Source organism: Caretta caretta, chromosome 20 (genome assembly GCF_965140235.1).
Source record: "Caretta caretta isolate rCarCar2 chromosome 20, rCarCar1.hap1, whole genome shotgun sequence".
Lineage (NCBI taxonomy): Eukaryota > Metazoa > Chordata > Testudines > Cheloniidae > Caretta > Caretta caretta.
The window spans coordinates 6467863-6488931 of record NC_134225.1 but is presented as its reverse complement, the minus strand read 5'-3'; the positions used below and the strand labels follow the sequence as shown (position 1 = coordinate 6488931).

Below are 21069 nucleotides of genomic sequence, written 5' to 3'. Positions count from 1 at the left end.
TGGGGACCCCACTCCTATAAGAATGAAGGGGAACTTGGCCCCAAATCCTCACAGCCTTGTTGCAAAATCTCATCCCAAGAGAGCTCAGTGGCGCCTAGTCTCACAAGTGTTGTTACTTTCCTTGAAGCCCCACCTCCAGGAGTCATGACGCTCAGGCTCCCTTTCAAAAGTCAGTGTCTAGCCCTCGTGGTTGTGGAGAAAAGCTGGAAAGCAGGACCCCATACGCCCAGACAGCAAATTAAATAATAAATTGTAGGTGTGCTTTTATTTTTACATCTCAAGATTTTTAGGCCAATCTGATGCTTTGGTGGTGGGGGGGCTCATATTTTTGATCACTCACGGTTGGCAATACTCGAATTTAAGGCAAAGACAAGAATGAAACCAGATCCCATGGAACAGGTTTGGTTTTGTTTTTAATTAAAAAAACTGTCGCCACTCGTTTATTCAACTGAAATCCTACAAGTTATTCAACATCTACAAGCAGCCGTTTGTCTGCACTTTTATCCTGGCTTCTAGGGCAAGACTCGGGCACCGGATGGTGCAAGGGATGTTCCTGACCGGCATGCCAACTGCTCTGCTCGCAACAGCAGCAAACTCTCCACAAGAGAGTTTTAAACTGACCCCAGCTGCCGGCTGGGAGCAATGGAAATGGAATGCGCCTCCTTCTCCAGCCGCGACCGGCCGATTGCTCTCGAAGACCACTGATGCGAGTAACCTACCGCTCATTTAAAAAGAAAAAGAGACACCGAGACACTGCAGAAGTGACTAGCATATAAATGCGACTACGCTTGTCCTAGTTTTCCTCTAATTAAAGAACCGGCCGGCTTCTGCTGCTCCATCCCCTGCTAAGGAGACCCGGCCTCCACAAGACATCCCCTTGAAATTAGAGGAATATGGAGTGGGGGTGGGGGTTGGCTGCCTATACGTAGACTGACGCGGTGCAATCCCACGTGGACACTCTTAATTCAATTTTGCCCAGAGCATGGTTAGTGGGAACCAGATTAATTCTGGGTTACGGAAGGAAGGATCATGGGAGTTTGACCCCATGTCCCACAATGGCATTAGCCACCAGCAGATATCCCACAATCTATTGCAAAAATTCCCAGAATGTGCAGCCGCAGCTTGGCACCCTGGGATGCTCCATTACACACTTATATCAGTATAGGGCGGACGCAACGTTTTGCGAGCAATGTAGCTCAAAGCAGGGCATGTACATAATCGGCTTAAACCAAATCCAAACCTGTTCTTGCCTCTGCTGCAGTCACTCCTCATCAGACGCTGGGATTGGCAGTAGTTGCTTAAGGGAGTTAGGTGCCTGATTCTCATTGGAATCAATAGGAATTGGGCACCTCATTCAGCATCTCGGCCTTAAACTAACTGGCTCTACTCTGAACCGGAGATGAGTCTTTGGATAGCTTGGATCGGGATTTGAACCTCCAGAGTTCAGGGTTTCCACTGAAGAACTTCTCATCCCCATGTTACTTTGTATCTACCTAGGAACTTATTCTACCCTAGCTATATCGTTAACCATGCTACTCTAGTAAATCCTATGTACACTGACACTGTATCTTATAGTTACCTAAGCTAAGTTTGCCTCAGACATTAAAAAGAAACCTGTCTCTATTACAGTGATATACATATGTGCATGTGGGAATACCCTCATTCAAGATCCAGATCTCGGTCTTTCACCAAACAGGTACCAGCTCGATACAGCCTCGGTATCCCTTTCCATCGGAACTCAAGTCCCTTCTGCTAGTGATTTTGTCCATCCTCCAAAGTTTCCGCTAGACTCTCGGTTTCTGAACTTTGGTTCACGACGCAATTGATGTTTTGTTGGGTTTTTGGACAGTTAAAATCTTGGATTCTGGTGGTTGTTTTCATGATCAAATTCCAGTTTTCTCCAGAGCATGTGGCCATGACAGTAGTCATCAAAGGCTGATGTTTACGGACCACACCATTCTCTACTTATGCGATCTTGTTTCATAGGTTTCCTAGAGTTGGGGTTTTTCCCCACCTGTGTCTTCGTCTAAATCTCCAAGAAACTCCTTTAATTTTATCCCCCAGGATCTTCTCAACTTGCTTGCCATTTTGTGCTTGGATCCTGTGGATGTCTTCTTGCTTTGATAGGTGCCATTGAGTTTGGATCTAAGCCAGTTCAGATTGAGTAGCTATCCTGAGTAGCTCAGTGAGATCCCAGAACCTTTGAAGGTTCCTCTTCACTCACTGTGATGGTCTCCAGATTTCCCAGACACCATCTTAAGAACATTCATCTCATGAAAAGACTCTACCTTTTATTTAAAAAAAAAAAAAAGGGAAAAAAATTATTTTTCTTTAGTTCCAGCCCTTTTTCAAAGGAGTTGTCCTTGTTTAAATATTTACAGCAGGTCTCTCGGCATTCCAAGCGATCTTCCTTGACTTGTCCCATAATTTGGACCACTTTGGTTTTGTTGTGGCCATCACATGTTCCTGCACCCAGATCCTCATTTGTTTGGAAATTCTCTGGCCTGTATCATGCAGAAGGTCAGACAGGCGGTTCAGGGTGGTCCCTTCTGGCTTTAAAATCTGAATCTATGAATTCCCAGCCTTCTGCTCTGCAAAGTCCATCATCAAATCGGTGACTTTGCTGCTACTCTTCCCTTTCCCAATCTTCTAGGATTCCTTACGGCTCCCTTTAAACCTCCTTGTGGTGAGTCTTGCTAACATTTTGGTCTTTGCTCCTCTTTGCTTCTCAGCCTTCCAAGACTGCTCTCCCTACCCTCTGTCTGCAGCTGGGGGATCTGACTCTGCCACTTTTCGTCCACTGGATTGAAGTGACGTTCAAGGACCCTTCATCCCTGGCATCAGCTCCTGCTCTCTCCACTTGCAACCTTGCTCCATCGGCTAATCCTCCATTCCATCGCCTTCAGCCTCATCTCAGCAGGTGGACCTACTTTTCTGCTCTAATGATGGCAGGTCGTTACTGAGCTGAAGATCATCACCATTCACCTGAACAGAGGTGCGGTGGAGACAACCATATGCAGGTTTATGAGCTTCTTCTTCCATCTTGGGTAAGCTGCATTTTCACCTCATTCACATGTCCATCTACCTTCCTTTTCAGCCTGGATTTTACCTCTATAGAGAATCCAGCCTATCAGCGTTTCCCAATGTGTGAGGTGTCCCCCCCAAATGGAGCATGTGAAGAATTAGCCTGAGGAAAGGGGGGCGGACCTTGTAACTCTTCTCCAGATTCTCAGCTCTCACCTGGTCTTGAGCTGTTATAGGTGGGAAGATAACCTTGGAAGCTGATGTAACAGCAACACGTACCTGAGTTTGCAGAGAGCCTGAAACAAAAGCTCCTCGCCCAGTTCATTTCAATGGGGCACTAGCTCAGAGGCCAATGACAATGCTTTAAATGCCAGTGTTGTGAGCTATTTCAATGCTCACTGAAGTATGTGAGGCAAGGCTGGGTCAGATGATGAAAATCAACAATCCATCGCTCATCTTGGGTACAGCTTTTAACAATACACAGTGGGGGGGATGGGCACAACTGATTTCATTTGGCTAATGTGGGGGCTCAGCTTTCACATGTTTTGGAAACACTGCACTATACAATGGTGATTGCTCTTGGCTTATGCTGTCCCCGTCGTTCTCCATCAGCTTCCTCTCTATGTTCACCTCGACCTTCAGCTCTGCTCAAGAAAGATCTCTATCCCTTCTCCAAGCCATATGCACAACCTCAATCTCCAGCTCTTTTCAGGCCACAGCTACTCCTTCCATTCTTTGGAATGGCTCCAGGAGAGGAGAGAACCTTTGAAGGTTTCTCTTCACTAGGTGGGTCTTGAGAACTTCTTTGGATACCACTCCAAGAGCATTTGCCTTACACAAAGATTTGTCTTTCCTAAAAAAAAACCCAAAAAAAAAACCCAAAAACCATCTTTCTTCCATGGATTTCAGATCTTGTTTAAAAGGCCTCCCTCAAAATACGTTCTTTTCCCTTGCAAACCATGCTCTGCTGTTCCTTCAGAGCCATGCTCATCAGCCTCCCGCTGCTCAGTGAAGTTTTGGGACAGTGCATGGACCATTTGAGCAGGCTGGCATGGGAACGGAGCCGTTACATGCACCTTGAGAGAGAGGAGATGTGACAATAGTCCGTGCGTGCCTGAATCAGGGCTGTTAAACTAAATTGATAGGAGGCTGGGACTCCGGCTTCTCTCTCACTTCAGCGGGACTTAAAACACAGTTGAGCATGTGCCAGGGCCCAGTGCTACGCGTTGCTAATGCTAGAGAGTATCTAAATATGCACAGCTGCTCAATATGCTACATAGACACCCATGTGCTCCTGATCCAGCCATGGCTCTGACTTTGGCCTGGTGGTTGACTCTCTCGTCTTACATTGAATCCCCACCTTTGGGCGGATGCTAGGAATCTCCATCATGGATCCCAGTATCCTGGGGTTCTTTGCAACGCCAGCGTACCCACCCCTCCTTCGGGTCTGCCATTTGCCACTGCCGTGGGCTCCCGAAGCCCTCTCACTGCTGCTTTGTTGGTGCAGTCTGCGCCGCCTCGTTGATCTCATTCTCGGGACGGCTCGGCATTGTCCAGTTTCACCAATAAGGCAGTGACAGCCCCTGGGTGGGGAGTCTCTCTGGGGAAACTGAGGCTTAGATTTTTCAAAGGCGCCAAAGGGAGTTAAGCACCCCTCCAAAGTGCGATTTTCAAGGTCACCTGAGGGATTTAGGAGCAAAGTCGATAGGGCTTAAAGAGCCACAAGCCCCACTGTCGTTCAACGAGACGTAAGCTCTTAAATCCCTTTGGCATTTTCAAAATTCTCTGACAATATAACGGGAGAGAGTCATGCACCCAACTCCCCTAGGCCTCCAGAAAAAAAGCATAACTAAAATAGGAACCGTCTCCCATCTAATCCCACCGCCAGCTGTCCCAAGCAACAGAGCTTCCCGCAAGCCATCCATGCCACCCCCCCCTCCCTGCAAGGAACCCCCCATCTCACAAACCCCCCCGCACCTCACCCAACCACCTGTTCTGTATCCGATCTATCCCCCTCGCCTCCCCCGCCTTCTATGCCACATGCAGCTTCTGGTGCCGTCTCAGTTGCGACTTGTGGCGGAAGCTCTCGCCGCATTCGATGCATATGTAGGGCTTCTCGTCGGTGTGGGTCCGGCGGTGGCGGATGAGGTTGGAGCTGACGCTGAAGCGCTTCCCGCACTCCCCACACTTGTAGGGCTTCTCGCCGGTGTGGGTGCGCTGGTGCTGGATGAGGGCGGAGCTCTCGCTGAAGCGTTTCTCGCAGTCCCTGCACTGGTAGGGCTTCTCGCCGGTGTGGATGCGCTGGTGGGTCACCAGGTTGGAGTTCTGGCTGAAGCCTTTGCCGCAGTCGGCACAGGTGTATGGTTTTTCGCCAGTGTGGGTGATCTGATGCCGGATGAGGTCGGAGCTCCGGCTGAAGCCTTTGCCGCACTCGCTGCAGATGGTGGGTCTCAGCCGGGAGTGGGATCGCTGCAGCACCAGGATGTCCTTGAGTTTCCGGAAGCCTTTCTCGCACTGGGTGGGGGATTTAACCAGCCTCTTGCCCGGGGTCTTTCTCCGCTGCCTTTCTGGCCGGCTCTGACTCTTCTCTGGATCGGGGCTCTGCGAGACAGCCTCCCTGAGGCTTTCAGAGACGGGCCCCGGCGGCTCAGCGCCTCCCTCTTGGGGCGTCTCTCCCTCGTTCTCACTCACACTTCCACCGGCGGCTGGAACGAAGAGAGAGAATCCAGTCCCGAGCTAAACGCAGAGAAGGCTGTGCAGACTAGTGGGCAGTGCTGGACCGGCCCTTGGAGACATGGCTTCTATTTGTGTCTCTGCCACCGCCTTGGGCAGGTCACTTTCCCTCTCTGTGTTTCTGTTTCTCCTCCCACCTTTTGTCTAATTAGGCCCAGATCCTAACACGTTTTTAGGTGCCTAACTCCCACTGGATACCATTTAGGTGCCAGTGAGAGTTAGGCACCTAAATGCCCAGGAGGCTAGGGGCCATTATAAACTCTTCAAGGGAGGGGGGTGCTGGAAAAGGGAGGTGGCCCAGTGGTTAGCGCATTTGACTAGCACCCAAGAAACCTCAGTACAACTTCCTCCTCCGCTACCCGTAGGACCATGGACAAGTCCTCGGGCTCTCTGTTCCCACATGTACGCTGGGGAGGACAGCCCTGCTCTGCCTGGAAGGATGCCTGCTTCAGGCTGTGTTGTGGTGATAGGCTGTGTTATGGCATGTCACTACCACAGCCAGCCTCGCTCTTAAAATGTATTTGTACACCACCTATCACCAGGGGGCCCTCAGCTTGCTTGGGGGAATCAATACAAGCAATAAACTGGAGAGCGACTGTCGTAAATATCCAGCAGGAGCCAGTTCCCCCTGGACTTGGTTGCTGGGACCACCTCCAGGTCAGATGCGTGCAGAGGGGGGATAGAATCAGAAGTCAACGAGGATGGGTGGAAAGCTTAGAATTGACACCTGCCCTGGGGAGAGAAGTGTTGCCCGTAGTATTGAACTAGACGAGAAGGAGCTTGTTGGAAGACACTGAACTGGAGCTGCCGGAGAATCCCTAACTCGTATATAGCACTTGTTCCCTCAAGGCGCTTTACAAAGTGGGTCAGCATTGGTATCCCTTTTACAGCTGGAGAAACTGAGGAACAGTGACTTGCCCAGGGTCACCCAGCACGTCAGTAGCAGAGCCAGGAATAGAAGCTGGGCCTTCTCAAGTCCAGACAACTGCTCCATCCACTAGGCCACACTGGATCTTAAAACATAAGCCCCTACAGCCTGCTTTAAAGAATCAGGCCCATTAGCTCAGAGGCATACTGCAATACATGTTGCAGCCACTAGGAGGAGACAAAGCCCCCTCTTATCCCTTGCAACAGCTGTGTTGGGATTTCCTCTCTTTCCCTTGCAGGCTGATGTCCAGGGGCTGCTTCGACATCTCCCTCACCTGCACAGGTGCCTCCTAGGAGCTCCGCTTCCCCCAAGTCCTGGGAATCCCGGACACGTGGCTCTCCCTCTTGTTCCATCCAGGATATCACGTGAGGCTCGGGAACTGGGAAATCCTGAGCCCAAAGGAAAGACACAAGGCAAACAGGCAGGTGACATCTGGGTTCGATAACTAGTCACTGAGGCTTTGTTACAATGTGTGTCCTCCCCATCCCTTCTAAGGATGGGGAATCCCAGCAGATGGGATACAGCGCAGGGAAATTCTTCAGATCCTAGGATATTTGAAGCACAGAGGGTGGCATGCTCACGGGAAGGACCTCCACGCACAAGGGGACTTGGCTGGCTCAGAACCAGCCCTGAAGTAAGCCTCTTGCTCTTTCTAATAATCATAAAGATCAGATCTATTCTGGGGCAGAAAACCAGCACAGTCCATTCATCGTGGTCTCGGGCTATGGTACTGCACTGGGACAGGGGCGACCTATTCCTGGCCCTGCCATGAGCTTGCTGGGTGACTTGGGCAAGTAACTGCCCTGCACCTCAGTTTCCCCTCCCAACTTTGTCTTTAGCACGTGAGCTTTTCAGGGCAAGGACTCTCTCTTGCTCTGCATCTGCGCTGCCCCTGGCATGATGGGGCCCTGATCTTGGCTGGAGCCCCAAGGTGATAGTGTAATATAAAGTAATCAGAATAATACCATGGGAGAGAACTAAATTAAGGTTCACAAGCAACAAACCCCAGATCCTGGATCCCAGCCCCTGCTCCCCTGCAGCGATCCTGGATCCCGCCCTCTGCTCCCCTGCCGCAACCCCCGATCCCTCCCTCTGCTCCCCCGCATCACGCCCCCATCCAGGACCCCCCCCATCCCTCCCTCTGCTCCCCCGCATCACCCCCCCCCCATCCAGGATCCCAGCCCCTGCTCCCCAGCACCCCGGTTGCACTACAAGGCATCTAACCACTAGCCAAAAAAGGGCGCACTCTGAGTGCCCCCACCCTGGCACGGGGCACTGGAGTCCCAGGGACGGGCGCGTTGCAAGCCCCTCGGTAGCCTGCTGGCCCCTTAGGCCGTGCCGCCTGCCCCCCCTTTGCAAGTGGCTGGGGGGCCGCAGCCACCTTGGCCCTGTTCCCCGCCCGCCAGGCTCCCGATCCCCGCCTGCTCCCCAGGGGCAGCAATTTCTCGCCTCCCCGGCTGGCGCTTCCCCTTCCCCCGGGTCAGCCTCTCCCTGCGCCGCCCCGGCCCCGGCCCCGCAGCCCGGCTCACCCCAGCGGACGGGCCCTGGGTCTCGGCTCCGGGGCGCTCTCCCGGCGCGCGGGGGCTGCGGGAGGAGGCTACCCGGGGGCTGCGGGCTGCCGCGAGCCGGAGGAGGCTGGGAACAGGAAGGTCCCTGCTCTATTCGCTCCCCCCCGGCCTGTGAGCTCCAGCGACGGGCGGAGGCGGCAGCTCTATGGTCTGAAGCCTTCGCGCAGTCCGGGGACCCGCCGAGGCTCAGGGGGCTGCGCCCGGGGCGGGGGGAGCGTGGCCCGCGGTAACAGCGCGCTTCAGCCTCCGGCGCACGGCGCTGTACCAAGGGGCGCTGCTGAAATCCGCGGGGCCAGAGCCCCGGCGGGTGTAAATCGGCCACTAGCGCTGCTGAATTCCATGGGGCCAGATCCCCCACGGGTGTAAATCTGCCATAGCGCCGTTGAAATGGATGAGGACAGAGCCTCAGCGGCTGTAAATCAGCCGCCAGAGGCGCTGAAATCCGTGGGGCCAGATCCCCCCCGCGGGTGTAAATCACCCATCGCTCCATTAACTTCAGCGGAGCTGCAGCTGATTTACACCAACAGATGATTTGGCCCACTCTAATGCCCTACCTCGGGGGTGGCCCGCCTGAGCCTGAGAAGGAGCCAGAATTTACCAGTGCACCTTGCCAAAGAAACACGTCAGCAGCCCCCCATCAGTTCCCCCCGCTCCCAGCACCTCCCAGCCCTGCTGATCAGTGCCTCCCCTTCCCTCCCGGACTCCCCGCACCTCCCGATCTGCTGTTTCCAGGGGTGCAGGAGCAGGCTCAGGGGAAGGGGCAGGAAGGGGTGGAGTCGGGGCAAGGCCTGAGTTGAGCAGTGAGCACCCCCTGGCACACTGGAACTGGCGCCTGCAGCTCCAGCCCGGGAGTCAGGGCCTAGACAAGGAGCCGCGTGTTAACCTCTGAAAAGCTGCATGTGGCTCCGGAGCCCCAGGCTGGCCACCCCTGCCCTACCTTGTGACTGGTTCTCATTCATCTTCTCTTCTGAATCCTGGCAGAAAGTCTGGGCTGTCTTGTTTCTCTACTGCTACGCCATGCCTGGAAGACCATCATGTTAGAGATGGAAAGAAGGAGCAGGAGGACCCGGGGGGATTGAGTAAAGGGACTTCTTTCTCACGGTACTCCTTCCCCTCGACCCAGTCGTCGAGTAAGCCCCGAGTTCGGTCATGTCACACTCTTTCATCTAAGTTAATATGTAAATACCCACATTTACTACAACACCCTTCCAAAACCCTTATTCAGTAATATGAATGCCCATCTAATGAATATTAATAGCTAGATACTGAATATAATTATACCCGCCCCTGTTTACTGCTTACAGTATTAAGCATAGTGTACAGACATTTTTACCATTAAGGTACATTTCTTTGCAGTAATTGTAGCCACAAGTTCCCTTAATCAGTAGTTCACAGGGGAAGGAGGAAGGGGCCATGACCCCCGAGCTCGTTTTTGTAGCTGGGAAAGGAAGGAAGGGGGAGATAACACTTCTTTACTCAAGGGGGATCCTTCAGACAACCGCATTCTTTATGCAGCTGCAACGCTTATCTATCCTTACCACGCAGAAGGGAAGGGAAAAGGACGGCAACTTTATCAAGCGAAGAAATAGTGCTGACCTGTGCCTCACTCCCTGTTACCATGATCTTTACCCAGGTCTTTACTTAACCCTTCACATAACCCCAACACATAAGAGCCAGGTTTCCAAGGTGCTCAGCTCCCCTGGTTCTATGCAGCGGTTTTCCCATGCTCTGAAGAGGAGTAGGTTACTGCACCCTTATGCAGCAGCTTACACCAGCGAGTAGGCGGGGGCAAAGCCGGGGCCAACGTTGGCGCGGGGAGAAGACCATTAGGGTAACAGGGCAGTGTGCAGAGACTCATCCGACAGTTGGTATTTCTTAAAGCCCCAGCTCTTGGAGTCATGGGGTTCGGTGTGAATCTAAGTTTGCATTTAAAAAAAAAATTAAGTTTGTTTCTAGTCTTCGCAGTAGTAGAGAAAAACTGAAAAACGTGACCCCTAAAAGTTCTAAAATAACCCCAAATTTTTTTAATCCCAGGATTTTTTAGCCAATCTCATGAGTTTGGGAGGCTTGTTTCATTAGTGTTTCCCCCCCACCCCCCATATTTGGGGTTCGCAAGACTGGGTTTAATGTGGTCCTCACACCAGCTGTCTAGCCTTTGTCTAGGGTTCTGCAGGCGTCACAGGAGAGGGGCATTTTAAGGATTTGCTGGTTTTTTGGTCAAACAAAGGGAAGCTCTGTACACAACTCAGTGGCATTTCCCTATTTGTCTTTCCATTGGTCGTGTGAGAACTTTTGAATGCCACATCCCATCTAGTTCAGAACCTCAGGGAATGTTCTAGGCATCAGGGCACAGAATCCTATTGATTTGGGGGAAAACTGGAAAACCAGAAAAGTCTGATTTCTACTCGTGTAAGTAAGAGGAAAATTGGGGGGCCAGTCCTCTACTGGGAGGATCATGTTGTCCCTCAAGAGCTGGTCCAGAGGGGAATAAGCTATACTTTATATGGCACAAATATATAGGTATAGCTGCAGCTGCACTGGGGTGGGGGGGTTGCCACTTTATCTACAGTCATATAAGCTTTGGGAGGCAGTGTGGAATAGTGGCTAGTGCCCTGGACTAGGCCTTAGGAGACATGAGTTCTCATCCTAGCTCTACCAGTGGCCTAGGGCAAGTTGGGTCACTTTTCTGTGCCTCAGTGTCTCCATCTGTAAAATGGGGATAATGATACTGCCATCCTTTGTAAAGTGCTGTGAGATCTATGGCTGAAAAGCACTATGTAAGAGCGAAAACAACGAGTCCTGTGGCACTTTAGAGACTAGAGTATTATTTTCATAGATTCCGAGGCCAGAAGGGGCCATTGTGATGATCAATCTGACCTCCTGTATATCACAGATCATAGAGCTCAGCTCCCACAATTTTGAAAGACAAGACCTAAACCAAGAAAGTCCTATTGACTGTGAGTGGGATCTTCCTTAGGCATCTTGGAAAATCTCGGCCTTTGCCCTTTATAACAGGACCACCCGAGACCCAGGAAATAAAGACGATGACAAGTGCAACATTGAAAAAGTGATAGGGTTGTTTATCCGATAAGCAAGAAGGCAAGACCCCCAAACCCAAGTCTTTCTGTAACGTCACAAAGCTATGAGCCTATAGCAGATCCTCCTCTTTGGTTTCAGTGCTGCTCCCCCCTTTTGGATCTGATGAGGATAATGTGAGGGTGCCTAGTGATTGATCCAAGTAACATGACATTGGGCACAAGTGGTGAATTCACTCTAAAATTCCAATGAGTCCTTCAAAAAGGGTGTGGACGTTTACAAGGATAACAGAAAAAATCCAGAGTTAGAACAGTGACTGCTGCCATGAGCAGAACTATTAAATCTCATGCTTCAGGACTTAAACAGCTCTCTATTAGAGACCTAATGTGGGGCCAGATAATCCAACATCTGCTACTGTGGGGTTCTTACACCTTCCTCTGAAGTAGCTGCTGCTGGCCACTGGTGGAGATGGGATACTGGATCAGATGAACCTCAGGTCTGAGCTAGTCTGGCCATTTCCGTGTTCCTACCCTCTACTTTTCCCCTCCCAATACACTTGGAAAGTGTCTGCAAGGCAAAACAACACAATGCTTAGGGCCCCGGATCACACTTTACTCTCAAGTATCAGAGGGGTAGCCGTGTTAGTCTGGATCTGTAAAAGCGGCAAAGAGTCCAGTGGCACCTTATAGACTAACAGACGTATTGGAGCATAAGCTTTCGTGGGTGAATACCCACTTCGTGCCATGCCTGGGCATCATCATTACACCAAATCAGGGAGCCTATGGCCTGCCTTTCCTTCAAGCACTCAGCTCCGGAGAAAACAATTCAGAAACATTTCAAGACCTCTTCAGACCACCCATCCCCACCCCACCCCAATGCTGATCAACACAGGGTCAGATTTTCAAAAGAGCTCAGCACCCATTGAAGCACTCAACTAAGGACCAGGTTTTTCAAACCGCGATGGGCCAAATTTGAAAATGAGTAAAAGACCCAGCGTGCACCCAACACACTGAAAATCTGGCCCCAAATATCCTTGTCATGTGCCACCTCAAAACCATCCCGTTTGCTTCATCTGCTCTGCATGTCCGCCGTGCTCCATTCAGCTGAGAACAAGGGGGATTGCTTTTTCCTCTTTTCCCTGGTCCACTAGAACTTTACCCACAGTCTGGTGGCAATCTTAAATGTGACTGCCCAGTTTATGTCAAGATTGCTCTGTTTTTTTGTCCTTTCGGGCACTTACAGGCCATATGCCCAGGTCTGTAAGAGACCAGTGCCTGCTGTTCCTGAAGCCTGGACCCAGCCATGTTTCAGCTCTTTCTGCTGTTGCCTCTTTATTAAATGATATACCAGTCTGGCTGCCCACCCTACCACTCTGGTGGTTCTGCTTTCAGGTTTAGTCGTCCCAGAAATCACTGCTGATCTCCACCCATCTGGCTGCTGCTGCAGTAACTCATCTCATAACAGAGAGAAAGGAGCTGGATTCACTCCTGTACTGCCCTTGGTTTCTTGGGCTGCCTTATGGGCTGATCCCAATCCTAACCCCCCCCCCCCCGCCCCAGTTTAGCTTCTCTATAGGAGCAGAAGACAAGAAAGCAGAAGACAAAAATGTCTCTAAAATATATGGTCAGGAGGAGATTTTCAGAAGCACCTAAGAGATTTAGAAGCACAAGTTCCACAGATTCTCAGATGCTTTTGAAAGCCTCCCACTGGATGTCCAAATTCTACGGCCAACATCCCCTTTATGGGAGGGCAGATTATCCCACATCTGCCTGCTGTGGGGCTCTCAGTGCTGGCTACTGTCAGAGACAGGGCACTGGGCTAGATCGCCCCTGGGGCTGATCCAGTCTGGGAATGCTACATTAAGGAGGGGAATCGGGTCCCTCATCCACATGGATCCGTTGATTCTGGATCAGGTTGGAGCTCTGACTAAAGCACTTTCCACACTGGGTGCATTTGTAGGGCCGCTCCCCCGTGTGGGTCCTCTGGTGCTGGATGAGCGCGGAGCACCACCAGAAGCTCCTCCCGCAGTCGGCGCAGAGATGAAGTTTCTCTCCTGTGTGGACCCTCTGATGCTTGATCAGGTTCGAGTTCAGACCAAAGCTCTTCCCACACTGGCTGCCTTTGTAGGGTCTGTCTCCCACATGGATCTTCTGATGCTTCAGAAGGTTGGAGCTCAGGCTGAAGCTCCTCCCACACCCGGGGCATTTGTAGGGCCACTCGCCCGTGTGGGTCCCCTGGTGGTACACGAAGTGAGAGCTCTGGTAGAAGCCCTTCCCACACTCCCGGCATTGATAGGATCGCTCTCCAGTGTGGATCCTCTGGTGGGTGAGAAGGTTGGAGCTCAGGCAGAAGCTCTTACCGCAATCCCAACACCAGTAGGGTCGCTCTCCCCAGTGGCTGCGCTGGTGGTAAACAAAGTGCGAGCTCTGGTAGAAGCCCTTCCCGCACTCCTCACATTCATAGGGTTGCTCCCTGGCGTGGGTTTTCTGGTGGTACCCCAAATGCGAGCTCTGGTTGAAGTTCTCTCCGCATCGGTAGGGTCGCTCTCCTGTGTGGGTCCCCTGGTGGTACACCAGGTGTGAGCTCTGCGTGAAGGTCTTCCCGCAGTCAGGACACTTGTAGGGTTGGTCTTCTGAGTGGATTAACTGGTGTCGAATGAGGGCCGCGCTCTGGTAGAAGCTTTTCCCACACTGCAGACATTTGTAGGCCTTCTCTTTTTTGTGGCAAGGAGGGTGGGCGAGGAGGTCTTTATATTCCCTTTCAGCCAGATCAGATTTCCCTTGCCTCTTCTCTGGACGGCTTGTCTGATTCCTTTCCGAACTGTGTTGGTCCTCGCAGGCTTCCCCTTGGCAAGAATGCTGGGCAACATACTCTTTGGACCTTCTGCCCAATACACTAAGCGGTTCTGCCTCCTCAGGGCCTCCTGGATGGTGATCTACGTCCTTGTTGCCATTACTGACCTCAACATCTGCTGGAACAGAAAGAGCGTCCAGGCACGAGTCACTCCCTGTGCGTGAGAGACAGGCGTTTTAAGCTGGGAAACAAACCCTTTGATACTGCAGCTCTGGAGCCGAACCCCCCCACCCCCCGAAGAGCAAGGTGGAGCAATCTTTGATTTGCATCCCATCTAAACACACTGGGCACCCAGTTCTCAGTTAGTCTATTCCTGTGCTATGGCAGGGCAAAGGTAACAAAGTCACCTCTGTACATCCTGTATTCAGGGCCTGGCCACACTCTGGTGTAAGTTAGAGCAGCCTTGGGGCTGCTCTAATTTACACTCTGCTTCCCATTACCCCTTGTGGGCCTTGAGAAGCGAGGCTACTCAGAGCATAGTACATTCTGGCCACACCTCCGACATACTCCCTACAATCAGGGCTGATGCAGACCCCTTACACCAGCTCTGCATGCACTAGCAAGGACCCCTGCACAGAGGGTATTCTCAGGGAGTTGTTTATGCCCACTTCAGGGCACCAGTATATGGGAATGAGGTCCTAGTCTCTGCAGCCCTGCACCTGGAGTGATCATTTGCACCAGTGTAGGGGGAGTGTGACGTGGGTGTAAACCACTACCATTCCAATTTGGTACTAATTTATACCCACTTTGCTTTGGTGTACATGACGACACAGGGTACAGGACAGCAGTACATTTGGACCTCAGATGAAGGATTGCTGGGGGGTGGGTGTCCCCCCCACTTGCAAAAGTCAGTCCTGGTTGGAAACTGGGCATGATCTTTCCTCTAAAGATCTGGCAACTGCTGATTACAATACTGGACACGATGAGACAGGAATCCAAGGGCTCACAACCACTTGGTTGGAATTCTACATTTTTGCTTTGCTCGTTGATAAGGAGGTCACTTATTCCTTACCTGCACAGTTGTCTCTGGGGAGCTCCTCAAAACCTGGGGAGCACGATAGCTCAGTGGTTTGAGCATTGGCCTGCTAAACGCAGGGTTGTGAGCTCAATCCTTGAGGGGGCCATTTAGGGATCTGGGCCAAAAAATGGGGATTGGTCCTGCTTTGAGCAGGGGGTTGGACTAGAGGACCTCCTGAGGTCCCTTCCAACCCTGATATTCTATGACTCAGCCATCCAGCACCTCACATCTGGGTTCAAAAGTGAGAAATGCTCCTGATCCCAGGCAATAAAACAGGGACTATCACACTTTATTGGGGCAGGGACTGTCTTCTTCTGTGTTTGTACAGGTCCTGGCACCATGAGGTTCTTGTCCATGACGGGGTCCCTAGGCACTACGATAATACAAATAAATAATCATTACTAGCTGGTACAAAGAATGTTCCAGTATTTTAAGACCACACTAGTTTTTGGCCAGTTGGGAGGGATGTAATTTGAATGGATGAGAAACTATTTGGGGATGTCTCTTGGAAATTAGAACATGCCCCTGTATAAATCGGCAGAAAGACCAGGGTCAATGGCAACCCCCACACCGCCCAATGATTAAAATGGGGCCCAGTTTTCACCCCAGAGCTTCCAAGTAAGGGGGTGTGGGAATAGGAAATAAAATAATCCAGGGTGCTTGCAAATTAATACAATTCTCGCCCTGAAGTCAACGGAACTACACTTTATTTACACCAGCGACGAGGTCTGACCCTATGTTTCCTTCTCTTTTTAAATGGAAAGCCAGGACAGATGGGGCACAGTCCAGTCCTCCTTTGCCTGGCACCTTGTGTAGTTATTTATCCCAGTCCGAAGTGCCCAATTCTCAGTTCCACCTAAGCTCTGCTATGATCTGAAGCCAGCCCGGTTCATGAAGTAAGTTAGAATAGTCCTGGGGCCCCTCTAACTTACACTATCCACTATCTGTTAGTCTATAAGGCGCCACAGGACTCTTTGCTGTTTTTATAGATCCAGAGCAACACGGCTACCCCTCTGATGCTATCCACTAGACCGCCCAACCTCTCACTAGATTCTGCCCCTCCTCAGAGGAATGTTGTACATGGTCACTGCAGCACAAGGGCAGCTGTGGTTTCAAACTGCTTTTGATTTTCTCGAGAGTGGACCACGTTCAGTTATGTGAACCTGGGTGGGCTAGCGGACACCACACTGGACTAGGCCTTGGGAGACCTGGGGTGACCTGGGGCAAGTCACTTCGCTGCTCCGTGCCTCCGTTTCCCCAAGGGTAAAATGGGAATCAGGGTATTGATCTCCTCTGTAAAATGCTTTGAGATCTACTGATGGAACGCGCGATAGGAGAGCAGGGGATTATTCTTAAAGACAGACAGCACGCTACGGGACATGACTCGGAAAAGAGTGACAGCCACCTCCGGGTCCTTGCCTCTTGGATCCTTGCCTCTTAGCTCGCCTCAGTAAGAGGTGCCTGGCTCAGATTTCGATTCCTATGCTCCTTTCCGCCCCACTTAGCTCAGGCAATGAATTTTTTGCCTCCCTTGTTTGCTTTTTCCAGGGGAAGGACCGCCTTTCTGTCCCCTTCCCTAGACCGTGCTCTCCTCCTAACTCACCGCTCCTGCTGTGGGATGAGGACAAGTTACTCCCCTTTTGGGGTCATCAGTGGAGAAGGGGATCCAGCCATTGCAGGCAGAAGGAGCTGAGAGCTGTCCCAGCAACAAGGCTCAGCCACTTGGAGTCAGGGAGAGGCTGAGACCAGGAAGGTCTTTGTTAAATCTCCCCCTCCCTGTGTTTCCTCATCTCCACTAAGAGCCAGATGATTTGGAAGCTCTATGGTTGTAACCCTTTCGTTTCCTAGCTAGGAAGGAAAAATCCTGAACAATAGAGCAATTAGGGTGGAGCACTGCAGGCCAGGGGCTTTATTTGTCTGGTTAAACCTGGAAAAAAAGATCAGATTTCTGCCCATTGAATACAAATTTCAATATCAGGGACACGTGTCCTGCTGCTGTGCTTGCTAGTCTGTTTGCGGAGGATGCAGGCAGCACCACTGGCTGATCAAGGAGCCAGTGGCTAAGTCAAGGCTGGTTGCCCAGCCACTGGCTTCAGCTGCCCACAGGAGCTCCATGGCCACCGTCACAGATACGGCTACCAACAGGGCTGCTGGGAAGCCACTCCAGCCCCACGCTAGTTATTATTTCTTTTATATATTATGGTAGCGCCTAGGGTCCCAATTAGGATTTGGGGAACCGTTGTGCTAGGTGCTGTACATACAAGATTGTACATTACAAGACCCTGCCCCAGATTACTCATGGTCTGACTCTAGATTGATGACAAGATGCAACAGGTGGATAAAAGAGACAAACTGGGTGTGTAGAGGGGACAGGGAGGACACAGGAAAGAGGCAGTGTGATCTAGTGGGTAGTATAGCAGTCAAGAGACCATCATTTAATCCTGGTTCTGCCACTGATCTGCTGTGTGACCTTGGACAAACCACTTCACTTCCTGTCTGACTTATCTATTTAGATTATATGCTTGGCAGAGCAAGGATTGTTTCTATGTGTTTGTATAGTGCCTGGCACAATGAGACCATGGTCTTGGTGTTGTGATTTTTTTTAAAGCCCCAGCTCTTGCAGTCATGAGATTATGTGAGACTTTCTGCTCGGTAAGTCTCACATAAGTTTCTAGCCCACATATTTGCTGAGACAAGCTTGAAAATGTGAAACCTAAAGAATCAAAAACAAGAAGCAAAAAAACAACAACAACACCCCACCATTTATTGTTAAAAATTTCATTATTTTAAAGCAAATCTCATAGGGGCCTGACTCATAATTTTCGGAATCCTTGAGGTTGGCGATTCTGTTGGTTGGGTCCTCTAAGCCCTTGTAATACAAACAATTAATAGTAATAAGCAATGGCAGGACGAACAAGTCTGACATATGTGACAAAATGGGATTTTTCTGTAATATTTCCATGAACGATATGGATGGCAGTAACTTCACTATGGATTGCTACCCAGTGGGTGCAAAAGAGCTAAGCAGCTGCTCTTGGGGCGGAACAGGAGACATGAGGTGTTTGTGTCACATCACTGTCACTGACTTGAATGGGTCAGAAATGGCTAAATCTGACCCATATTAATGAAGGATCTCAGAAAGACAACGGGAACCCCAGGGACTGAACAACTGATGCCTAACAAAAGGAAACTCCAGCAGGTGAAACATGCGAACTCTGCATGGGTCTGCAGGAGGAAGGAATGGACCGAGAGGTGACAGGAGCCTAGATACAAGCTGGCCTCTGGAGAGACACCGGGGCTCACCTGGGATTGACAGACCAAAGGACAGAGATAGAAAGAGGAAACTAGGATGTTCTCTTCAGCAGCATGAGTCAAGCAAGCCCTGGCTTGGCCAGCACGGACTATGTCTTCACCTTTGCTTCTCTGTGCTAACCTAAAGACTTCCTGGTGCTGGGTTCCAGGTGACTAATAAACCCTACTCTGTTTTGAAAAGGCTGCCTGGTGTCACTGTAAATACTTGCTGAGGTGCTTTGGTCTCTGAAGAGTGGAAAAGTCTCTGAGGAGGAGTCTGGCTCGCTGGGCAGAGCTCCTGGGATGAAACAGGAGTGCTGGAACCCAGGGGCACATCTCAGAAGCATTGGGGCGGCATGGCCGACACTTAAGGAAGAGTGGGACCCCTGGGGAGTCTGGCATATTGAACAGGTTGCTCTATGGGACACTTTAAGAATAGCACAGGGCCAGTGGATCTGTGACAACACATCAGGCAGTTTTAGTATTAATTAGTTGTATTGTGGTACCACCTGGGAGCCCCAGTCATAGACCAAAAGGCCATTGTGCTAGGCGCTGTACAAACACAGAATAAAAAGATCTCTGAACCAAACATCTTACAGTTTCCCTGCTCTCCTCAGTTAGGCACAATATCAGAGGAAGTCCTTGAGCTCCCCAGGCCACCACCAGAGAGCCCCCTCGTACGGAAATAATGTTTAAATATTAGTGTCGACCCTGAATGAAACAACACGATGGAAACAGCTGTGGAGACGCCACTGCTAAGGCACTTCAGCTAGCATCGGCAATAAGTGGATTTGCAGTTGTATCACGTGAGCGTAGCATGGTCAGGATTTTCAAAAGCAACTAGTGATTTGGGGTTCCTCAGTTGCCCAACTTGAAACACCTTAAAAGGGGCTAATTTTTAGAAAGTGCTGAGTTCCTGCCCTCTGAAAATCAGGCCCCTTTTGGGGGTCCAAAATAACTTGAGAAACTATTAACCTATGTGTTTTTGTCGCTTCTGTAAAAGATGAAGATCTGCTATTGGCCTCAGCTAAGGAATTAGTTCTTTAACTCAGATGATAAAAGCTCAGGCTTTTATATCTGGAGGTGCTGGATTCAAGCTCGTCTGGTGACCCAAGTATAGGGGGTATTGTTACATTTTATCTGAGTTCCTTGAAGAAAGGATCAGCTTCTCCACACAAAGAAAAGGAGGACTTGTGGCACCTTAGAGACTAACCAATTTATTTGAGCATAAGGTTTCGTGAGCTACAGCTCACTTCATCGGATGCATCGGAAGCATAGGAAGACAGACCTTCTTGTGTGACTATAAGGAGCAAGTAAAACCCACTCTAGGGTGCCCAGGCAGCAAGTCTGAAAAGTCAGAAAAGTCGGGTCAGGGGTGGGGGCGGGACATCTGGTCACCCTAACCCACTCAGAATAGCATGTGCTTACACTTCAATCCCCTGTTTCCATTTGCCATGATGGTCCATTCCTGATCTGGTGGCAGGTTCCTTTGTAGTGTGATACCAACTCCCTCCTTCTTTTTCCAAGGGTCAGGCACCATCTTTCCTCCTTGCCCTCTGACCAGATGTCTTTAAGATCCCATATACCTTGAGCAAATCACTGTCTCGCCCCCTCACATTTGGGACACTGGAGTAGGAAGTGTTTGTGCTTCGGTCTGTCTTGCTGGCCGCAGAGTCGCTCCTCTCGGGGATCAGGCCACGCGTGGTGTCTCCTAGTTGCTCCCTCTAGCTGGTGGTCACCAACGTGGTATTTGGCAAGTCTCTGCCTTAGCACCAGCTCCTTCGGTGGGAGGCACAAGAAGCCCTCCCCCGCCCCGAGAAAGCTGAACTCCTGCGCGCAGGGGGCAGGGGAAAGGAGCCGAGGGGGTTATGGAACCATCTGTCCACAGGGGGCTCCTCCAGACACTTCCCATCCATCCCCCCACTCAGGGGCTGGCTCAGGCCTTGACCCGGGACCGTTTCTACACCCCCCGGCCCCAGATTTTTGGGTCCTGTCCCCACCCTTCCCTGGCGCCCAGGGTTTATGCAGCCCAGCACAAGCCACCCCAACACCCCACCCGGCCAGAGCCAGGGAGGGGGGTCCCCCCAAACCAGTCACCAGAACAAGGGGCCCCTAGGCTCCCAGACCCACTGGGCCCGGGCAAGGGGATTGAGCCGGGCAGGATGAGCAAGGAGGGGATTGGAGCAGAGCAGGGTGAGGGGCGGGGCCTGGAGGGTGAGGAAGGAGGGGATTGGAGCAGAGCCGAGTGAGGGGCGGGGCCTGGAGGGTGAGGGAGGAGGGGATTGGAGCAGAGCAGGGTGAGGGGCGGGGCCTGGAGGGTGAGGGAGGAGGGGATTGGAACAGAGCAGGGTGAGGGGCGGGGCCTGGAGGGTGAGGGAGGAGGGGATTGGAACAGAGCAGGGTGAGGGGCGGGGCCTGGAGGGTGAGGGAGGAGGGGATTGGAGCAGAGCAGGGCGAGGGGCGGGGCCTGGAGGGTGAGGGAGGAGGGGATTGGAGCAGAGCAGGGCGAGGGGCGGGGCCTGGAGGGTGAGGGAGGAGGGGATTGGAGCAGAGCAGGGTGAGGGGCGGGGCCTGGAGGGTGAGGGAGGAGGGGATTGGAGCAGAGCAGGGTGAGGGGC

The 21069-nt window shown here is 51.5% G+C and overlaps 2 protein-coding genes across 2 annotated transcripts in view; both read right to left on the bottom strand.

Moving 5' to 3' along the window:
* Positions 1-9540, bottom strand: part of LOC125629342 (uncharacterized) — a 35281-nt gene extending 25741 nt beyond the window's left edge. The window contains exons 1-3 of the mRNA XM_075121625.1: positions 9191-9540; positions 6960-7074; positions 5061-5729 (exon numbers count right to left, since the gene is read on the bottom strand). Of these exons, the coding sequence (XP_074977726.1) occupies positions 5061-5729; positions 6960-7074; positions 9191-9208 (802 nt within the window). The 5' untranslated portion in view covers positions 9209-9540. The remainder of the gene's footprint in view (positions 1-5060; positions 5730-6959; positions 7075-9190) is intronic.
* A 1772-nt stretch (positions 9541-11312) lies between these two features.
* On the bottom strand, positions 11313-14647 carry LOC125629322 (uncharacterized). The gene is made up of 2 exons (XM_048834725.2): positions 14626-14647; positions 11313-14296 (listed from the first exon to the last, which is right to left on the bottom strand). The coding sequence occupies exons 1-2, from the start codon at positions 14645-14647 to the stop codon at positions 13149-13151; spliced, it is 1170 nt and encodes a 389-aa protein (XP_048690682.2). The 3' UTR covers positions 11313-13148.
* Between the last annotated feature and the right edge of the window lie 6422 nt (positions 14648-21069).